Source organism: Scyliorhinus torazame, chromosome 5 (genome assembly GCF_047496885.1).
Source record: "Scyliorhinus torazame isolate Kashiwa2021f chromosome 5, sScyTor2.1, whole genome shotgun sequence".
Lineage (NCBI taxonomy): Eukaryota > Metazoa > Chordata > Chondrichthyes > Carcharhiniformes > Scyliorhinidae > Scyliorhinus > Scyliorhinus torazame.
The window spans coordinates 105614987-105624173 of record NC_092711.1 but is presented as its reverse complement, the minus strand read 5'-3'; the positions used below and the strand labels follow the sequence as shown (position 1 = coordinate 105624173).

At 47.1% G+C, this 9187-nt stretch overlaps 1 protein-coding gene across 1 annotated transcript; it reads right to left on the bottom strand.

Annotated features, from left to right (window-relative positions):
* Positions 1–690: 690 nt before the first annotated feature.
* On the bottom strand, positions 691–8389 carry LOC140421552 (uncharacterized). Its single transcript, XM_072506327.1, is given in 3 exon segments — positions 691–3430; positions 3433–4803; positions 8319–8389. Coding segments are annotated over 2 exon segments (1263 nt in total). The 5' UTR covers positions 4394–4803; positions 8319–8389; the 3' UTR covers positions 691–3128.
* Between the last annotated feature and the right edge of the window lie 798 nt (positions 8390–9187).

Here is a 9187-nt window from a genome sequence, read left to right as displayed (position 1 = left end):
CATTTAAGGGGAATCTTGACAAATACATGAATAGGATGGGAATAGAAGGATACGGACCCAGGAAGTGTAGAAGATTGTAGTTTAGTCGGGCAGCATGGTCGGCGCGGGCTTGGAGGGCCGAAGGGCCTGTTCCTGTGCTGTATATTTCTTTGTTCTTTGTTCTTACTCACTCCAGTACAATCACATTCTTCCTGTAATGTGGTGACCAGAACTGTACTCAGTGGTCTAGCTGTGATATAACTCATGTTTTTTAGTTCCAGAATAACCATTTTCTCACCTTTCATTGGCATCAATGTGATGGAAACTGACAGCTGCAACCTGTCAGCATTTGAAAGATATTTACAAATGATTTGAGTTTCTTACAACTGGGATCTTAGCACAGGGCTAAATTGCTGGCTTTGAAAGCAGACCGAGGCAGGCCAGCAACACGGTTCGATTCCCGCAACAGCCTCCCCGAACAGGTGCCAGAATGTGGCGACTAGGGGCTTTTCACAGTAACTTCATTTGAAGCCTACTTGTGACAATAAGTGATTTTCATTTCATTCATTCGAGGTGTTTGATAACAGACTTTCTCCTGTGAATATCCAGCTGGAGTTTTGCGCCTTGATGTGTTTCCTTGTTCATCTTGTTGCCTCTAAACATTGAATCTTGTGGTTTCAGACACCAGAGAATCAAACTCCCAACAACAGATTGTCTTTTACTGATTTTATTAATAGCTCTGCAATAAAACAGAGTCAAATCCTTACATAGTTCCTGGTCCTCAGTGAAATACTTAAATAATGAGTTTTAAATGTACTTCGTATGTTCCACAGGAAACTAAGGACATTTGGTATGTCCACATTGACTCTTGCCAATTTTTACAGATGCACCATAGAAAGCTTTCTGCTGCATCACAGCTTGGTATGGTAACTGATCGGCCCAAGACCGTTCCTTCATAGGTGGATTAACCATGCTCAATTGTCCCTCAGTTTCCAGAAAAGATGCTTAGGTTAGGAGTTATTAAGATAGAGAAGGGGAGTGGGCTTGGGTTGAGTGTTATTCCAGAGGGTCGGTGCAAACTCGATGGGCTGAATGGCCTCCATCTGCACTGGAGTGATTTTAACTAGAGAGAGACGTGAACACAGTCCAGGACGTCACGTGAACCTGCCTCCCACCCACTGACTCTGTCTACACCTCCCGCTGCCTTGGGAAAGTGGGCAGCATAGGGGCTTTTCACAGTAAGTTCATACTTGTGACAATATAAGATTATCATAATCAAAGACCCTTCCCATCCAGGATATTCTCTCTTCCATCAGGCAGAAGATACAAAAGTTTGAGATCACGCACCAACAGATTCATAAACAGCTTCTTACCCGCTGCTGCCAGACTCCTAAGTGACCCTCTTACAGACTGAACTCATCTCTTCACACATCTTCTCTGGTGTAGCACCATACTCTATACGGTTCACCCGATGTCTGTGTATTTACATTGTATCTATTGTATGCCCTACGTTTTTCATGGATGGACGATCTGACTGGACTGTATGCAGAACAATAATTTTCACTGTACCTCGGTACATGTGACAATAAATGTAAATCTATTTCTGAGCCTGTAATATAGGAATGATGTATAGGTCTGTAACTGTAATATAATTTTCTTTTTTTAAATTTAGAGTACCCAATTCATTTTTTCCAATTAAGGGGCAATTTTGCATTGCCAATCCACCTACCTTGAGCATCTTTGGGTTGTGGGGGTGAGACCCATGCAAACACAGGGAGAATGTACAAACTCCAATTGTAATATAATTTTAATTTAATATTCCTTCTTTTAATATCCCATCCACCATTTCCCTGTCACCTGATTAATTTATTAACTGTTGTTATCACAGGATTGTCTCAGATTTCCATTGTTTTAGCTTGATTCCTTCATCCAAATCTGAATTTTATGTACTTTACACTGCAATTCTGCCTTTGGGCTGTGAACTCGATGCCCCATCCAATGAAGGTAAGCGTTATGTATGTTTTCTTGACTACCTTGTCCACTTGTGTTGCCACCTTCAAAGATTTTAAGGTGATTGGAGGAAGGTATAGGGGAGATGTCAGAAGTAGGTTCTTTGCACAGAGAGTGGTGGGTGTGTGGAATGCACTGCCAGCAGAGGTGGTAGAGTCAGAGCCATTAGGGACATTTAAGCGACTCTTAGACAGGCACATGGACAGCAGTAAATTGAAGGGGTGAAGGTTAGGATAAATGGTCGGCACAACATCGTGAGCTGAAGGGCCTGTATTGTGCTGTACTGTTCTATGGTCTATCTGTGGACCTGCACGCCCAGATCTCTCTGACTTTCTGTATTCCTAAGAGTTTTGCCATTTACGGTCCCCTCGATGTTAGACTTACCAAAATGCATTACCTGACATTTGTCCAGATTAAACTCCATTTGCCATTTCTCTGGGAGATGCTCTGAGACATCAGTCAGTCTTACAACACCAAATTGAAGCCTACTTGTGACAATAAACGATTATTAAAAGAGGCCCCTTCGGCCCATCGTGCTTGTGCCGGCCATCAAGCACCGATTATTCTAATCCCATTTTCCAGCACTTGATCCATAGTATTGTACGTTCTGACGTTTTAAGTGCTGACGTAAATGCTTCTTAAATGTTGTGAGGGTTCCCGCCTCGAGCAGCCTTTCAGGCAGTGAGTTCCAGATTCCCACCACACTCTGTGTGAAAACATTTCTCCTCAAATCCCCTCAATCTCCTGCTCCTTACCATAAATATCTGCTTCGTGGTTACTGACTCCTCTATGAAGGGAAAAGGTTTCTTTCTATCCACCCTATGGCCCTCATAATTTTGGACACTTCAATAAAGTTTCCCCCCCAGTCGCACAGCCTTCTCTGCTGTAAGGAAAACAACCCCAACCTAACCAGCCTCTCTTCACAGCTGAAAATCTCCAGTCCAGGCAATGTGTCCAGTATCTGAAAGTGATTAACAGACAGGGTTTTGTTTTATTGATCACTGGGAATGTTAGTGATACTTCCCTGGATTCCAAGGCCAGGAGAGGCACTCTGGAAGGTATGGGGAGCTGGGACTTATCCATGAGAGTAACTGGAAGTTTGAGACTGAAATAATCTAGAGTTAGAAAGTAGAAAAGGTTCAATCCTGGGTGTGATTCTCAACAGGAACAACAGAATTCAACTTTTCTGGTAACGTGTGAAGTTTCTGGTGTCTCAGCAGGTTGGATGACTGAGTAAATCTCTTCTCACACACAGAGCAGGTGAGCAGCTTCTTCCTGGTGTGAACTCTCCGGTGTTTCAGCAGATCGAATGACTGAATAAATCTCTTCCCACAAACAGAGCAGGTGAACGGCCTCTTCCCAGTGTGGATGTGGTTGTGTCTCCGGAGGCTGGACAACTCAGGGAAAGCCTTCCCACACACAGAGCAGATAAACGGCTTCTCCCGGTGTGAACAAGCTGGTGTCTCTGCAGGTGGTGTAAACTAGTAAATCCCTTCCCACATACGTGACAAAGATACCGCCTCTCCCCGGTGTGAACTCGCTCATGTATCAAAACCTGGGACAAACAAGAGAAACTCTTCCCACACACAAAGCAGGTGAACGGCCTCTCCCCGGTGTGAACTCGCTTGTGTGCGCGCAGGGCAGCTGACTGAGTAAATCTCTTCGCACACACAGAGCAAGAGAATGGCCTCTCCCCAGTGTGAACCGTTTTGTGCATCAAAAGGTGGACTAAACGAGTGAATCCCTTCCCACACTCGGAGCAGGCATATGGCCTCTCTCCAGTGTGAATCCTTTTGTGTATCACGAGGTCAGATGAGCGACTGTAGGCTTTCCCACACATGGAACAGGTGAATGGTCTCTCCCCAGTGTGAACTTGCTTGTGTCTCCGAAGGTGGAATGAATGAGCAAACCTCTTCCCACATCTAGAGCAGGGGAATGGCCTCTCCCCAGTGTGAGTGCGCTGGTGTCTCAGCAGATTAAAGTTTCTTTTAAAGGTCTTCTCACACACTGAGCATTTAAAAGGTCCCTTCCTCTCACCAACGGAGGAAATGAGCTGGTGCTCAGTGTAGGGGGAGGACTGAGTGAATCTCTTTCCATGCTGAGAGCTGCTGAATGGCCTGTCCTTGTTGTGAACTTGCTGGTGCTCAATGAGATGCACAGAATCAGTGAACAACTCCCCACAGTGGGAGCAGCTGAATGGTCTGGCATCAGTGTGAACTCGCTGGTATTGGACCAGTTCCTCGGAGGTATCAGAGCCATCCTCAGAATCAGAGCTTTGAAGAGGCTCCTCATCAATATGATCGAGTTGGTGAGCCAGCAGGTTGGATGAACACATGAATTTCTTCCCACACACGGAGCAGGGGAACGGACTCTCGCTATTGCGAGCTCGCTGTCGTGTCAACATGTTTACAGCTGTATCAATCCCCTCCCACACAAGGTGAACGGACTCTCACTATTGCAAGCTCGCTGTCGTGTCTGCATGTTTACAGCTGTATCAATCCCCTCTCACACACGGAGCAGGTCAACTCTCACTATTGCGACCTCGCTGTCGTGTCAGCATGTTTACAGCTGTATCAATCACCTCCCACACAAGGAGCAGGTTAATGGACTCTCACTATTGCGAGCTTGCTGTCGTGTCTGCATGTTTACAGCTGTATCAGTCCCTTCCCACACACGGAGCAGGCGAACGGACTCTCACCAATTTCCAGCTGAGTCATCAATTAAATTCCTTCAGATCCCGATGATTCGATTGACTCCGTCAGACCTGAGAACTGGTTTGATTCTCCGGACTGCAAATCCTCCTCTTCTATTACCCTGTAAAATAATTTACAATTAATTACAAAGAATATATGATACATAATTGGCCATTCGACCCATCTGGTCCGTACTAGAGTTTCTGCTTCACACAAGACTCTCCTCATTCTGCTGACCTCATCTCAGCTCGAGAGCTTCGCATTCTGATCCCATTTCTCTCAGCTCCTCATTTAGTTTCCTGGTGTACGCAACTCAGTTATTTATGTCAACCACTTCCAGTCTTAGTGAACTCCACATTTTAGCAACTGTCTGAAGAAAGGATTATTTCCTATTTTTCTTTAGGATTTATTAGTCTCGATTGTGTTTCAGAGATGTTATGGTGCAGCGGTAGATTACCCTGACTCTGAACCAGCTCTGGATTCCAGTCCCACTCTAGGAGTTGATGACCAAGGAAAGTGCATTTAAAACTTGGCCAAACGGATTGAGTATCAAGAAAAGTAAAGTCCTGTGGATGCTGGAATCTGAAACAGAGATAGAGAATGCTGGAAAACGCAGCAGGTCTGGCAGCGTCTGTGGAGAGTGAAAATAGAGTTAACATTTTGAGTCTGTATGACTCTTCTTCACAGCATCAGCCTGTAAATCCTTCCAACAGACACCAACAGCAGACGCCAGGAGTGGGAGAGATTCCTGGTCAGCCACATGATAGAATGAAATTGGAGCCTCCCCATCTCAATCTTCAGCTCCAAGCTGCAACCCAGTAAAAGACCTATCTCAGAAGAGACAAACATTTCTCTTGGTTTGAGTTTGCTGTGTTTAAATCCTCCCCTTCTAACCCCCTGCAAAAGGAGTATCCAGAATCCATCACTGTTCGTCTGGGTTAGAAATTCACAATATTCTCTCCTGCTGACAGGGAGCACCACACGTGCACCCTGCTGCACATTGCCCCCTATAAAGATGGCGGCTCTGCATGCACATTATTATCGTTGCCTCCCATAAAGATGGCGGCCGTTCACTTGGGCCTGGTGAATCGCTATTTGTTCTCAGACATGATGGGCCAAGGGGCCTCTTTCTGTGCTGTAAAACTCTATGATGTTGCCTGGGCTGTTGCGGTCCCAGCACTGATCCTTATGGCACATCACTCAATATATCTTGCCAACCTCAAAAAGACGCATTGTGCCTAATCTCTGCTTTCTGTCATAGTGTCATAGAGTTTTAAAGCATAGGAAGAGGCTCTTCAGCCCATTGTGTCTGTGCTGGCCATCAAACACCTATCTATCTATTCCCATTTTCCTGTGCTTTCTATTAATTAACTAATCCTTTATCCATGCTACTACTTTCCCCTTAATGCCATGCATCTTTATCTTATGCAGCATCCTTTTGTGTGGCACCTTGTCAAAGACTTTCTGGAAATCCAGATATACCACATCCAGGGCAGCACGGTAGCATTGTGGATAGCATAATTGCTTCACAGCTCCAGGGTCCCAGGTTCGATTCCGGCTTGGGTCACTGTCTGTGCGGAGTCTGCACATCCTCCCCGTGTGTGCGTGGGTTTCCTCCGGGTGCTCCGGTTTCCTCCCACAGTCCAAAGATGTGCAGGTTAGGTGGATTGGCCATGATAAATGGCCCTTAGTGTTGGGTGGGGTTGCTGGGTTGTGGGGATAGGGTGGAGGTGTTGGCCTTCGGTAGGGTGCTCTTTCCAACAGCCGGTGCAGACTCGATGGGCCGAATGGCCTCCTTCTGCACTGTAAATTCTATGATTGGCTCCCTGTTATCTACTGCACTGGTAATGTCCTCAAAAAATTCCACTAAATTAGTTAGGCACGACCTGCCCTTTATGAACCCATGCTGCGTATGCCCAATGGGACAATTTCCAACCAGATGCCTCCCTTTTTCGTTCTTGATGATAGATTCCAGCATCTTCCCTACTACTGAAGTTAAGCTCACTGGCCTATAATTACCCACTTTCTGCCGACCTCCTTTTTTAAACAGTGGTGTCACGTTTGCTAATTTCCACTCCGCCGGGACCACCCCAGAGTCTAGTGAATTTTGGTAAATTATTAGTGCATTTGCAATTTCCTTATCCATCTCTTTTCGCACTCTGGGATGCATTCCATCAGAGCCAGGAGACTTGTCTACCTTTAGCCCCATTAGCTTGCCCATCACTACTTCCTTAGTGATAACAATCCTCTCAAGGTCCTCACCTGTCATGGCCTCATTTCTATCAGTCACTGGCATGTTATTTGTGTCTTCCACTGTGAATACCGACCCAAAAAACCTGTTCAGTTCCTCAGCCATTTCCTCATCTCCCATTATGAAATCTCCCTCCTCATCCTCTAAAGGACCAATATTTACCTTAGCCACTCTTTTTTTGTTTTATATATTTGTAGAAACTTTTACTGTCTGTTTTTATATTCTGAGCAAGTTTACTCTCATAATCTATCTTACTCTTCTTTATAGCTTTTTTAAGTAGCTTTCTGTTGCCTCCTAAAGATTCCCCAGTCCTCTAGTCTCCCACTAATCTTTGCCACTTTGTATGGTTTTTCCTTCAATGTGATACTCTCCCTTATTTCCTCAGATATCCACGGTCGATTTTCCCATCGAGGCTACACCGGTTCTTTGAAAGAGTGCCCTACCCAAACCCACACCTCCACCCGATCTCCATAATCCAATAACCCCACCCAACATTAAGGGCAATTTTGGACACTAAGGGCAATTTAGCATGGCCAATCCACCTAACCTGCACATCTTTGGACTGTGGGAGGAAACCGGAGCACCCAGAGGAAACCCACGCACACACGAGAACGTGCAGACTCCGCACAGTGACTCGAACCTGGGACCCTGGAGCTGTGAAGCAATTGTGCGAACCACTATGCTACCATGCTGCCCATCTCACCATCTGCACCATTTCTTTCCTCCACTCTGTTTCTCCCTCCGTCTCCTCTGCCTGGGTTCAGTTCTCCAGCTCCTGTCTGCAGACTGACAATAAAACCAATGGATCTTATTGGGGTTTGGGGCCTCCAACAGGTGTTTGTGAATCCTCCCCGCCCACCTGCCAGGGTTTCCTTCCTTGCCAGAGATCAGACTCCTCATTGATTTGAGTGCGAAGTGGAAGCGCTTATTTCTTGTCCCCCTCCGCCATCCTCTGATGTGAACCATCCTCCAGTGTCTGAAGCAGGATGGTGCCCGTTAACCTGGGCCTGTTCCCGGGAGGGAAAAGCTCCGCAGCTGCAAACCAGGGAGCTGACAATGATTGGGAAGGGTTTGCTCCAGCTCACAATGCACGGGGACTGATTGACGGCGGTTTCGGACCAATAGGAAGAGGGGACGGGGCTGGAGAATCGAACAAGAGCAGCTGGCCCTCCAGCCAATCAGAGTGAATGGGAGGCGGAGCAAAGCCGGGGCTCTCGCTCCCTGCGCATGCACCCGGCCACTCGGGCCTGTCTCGGGGAAAAGCCCGAGCAGCTTTCGCCGGTTCAACTGCTGTATGTAGCTTCGTATTCGGGGCTTGGGCTGCACGGAGTGTTTATGAAGCCTCGCGACCCATCCGGCGGCTCCATCCCTCCCTCATGACTCACCAGACCGAATTTGACCGGCTGAGTATTTCCACCCGACCACCTGAATCCGGAGTTGTCATTTGTACTGCGCATGCTCCAAATCACGTGGTAGACCGGGCTCAGCTCCGCCCCTCATTCACTCCGATTGGTTGGAGGACCCGGTGCAACCACTTGGTCTCCAGACCCACCCCTCTCTTCCTATTGGTTTACAGCTGCCGTCAATCACTCTCTGAGCCTTGTGAACTGGAGCATGCGCAGTGCCGATGCTGGACTCGGCCGGGAGGTTTCACTGAAATCCGGTGCAGACTCCAAATTCCAATAAGAAGTTTCCGGGCCCGGGTTTGCATCGAGCGGGGGGACAGCTGCGGCCTGCTCCCGGTGACAGGCCTGAGTTAACGGCTGCCGTCTGTCATGATATTCAAACACACACATCATGATGGACACACCAACAGACAAATCAGAGCACACAACACCACAACCAATCACACACAAGGACAGCAACCACATAAAAGCACGAGCACGACACCTAGTGGACAGTAGGTCTGGGGACAAAGACACGGACAAGACCTGTTACAAGATCACAAACAGGGAATCCCCACGTGCAGAGTATCAAGACAAAACTGTACATAGAAAGTTTAAATAAAATAGCGTTGTACCATATACAACCGTGTTGGCTCATCTGTGTGTCAGAACGCCCAACACCACATGGTACAGGAGTGGATCGATACCTGCCAACTAACCTGCCATTCTGGACATGAACCGCACCGACAAACCGCAGCCGTTGCAAGTCGCGGGGAACCTAGGTACCAATTGGAAGCTCTTCAGGCAGCGATTTGACCTGTACATCCGAGCCAACGAAAAACAGAGTGCCTCGGATGAAACGAAGATTG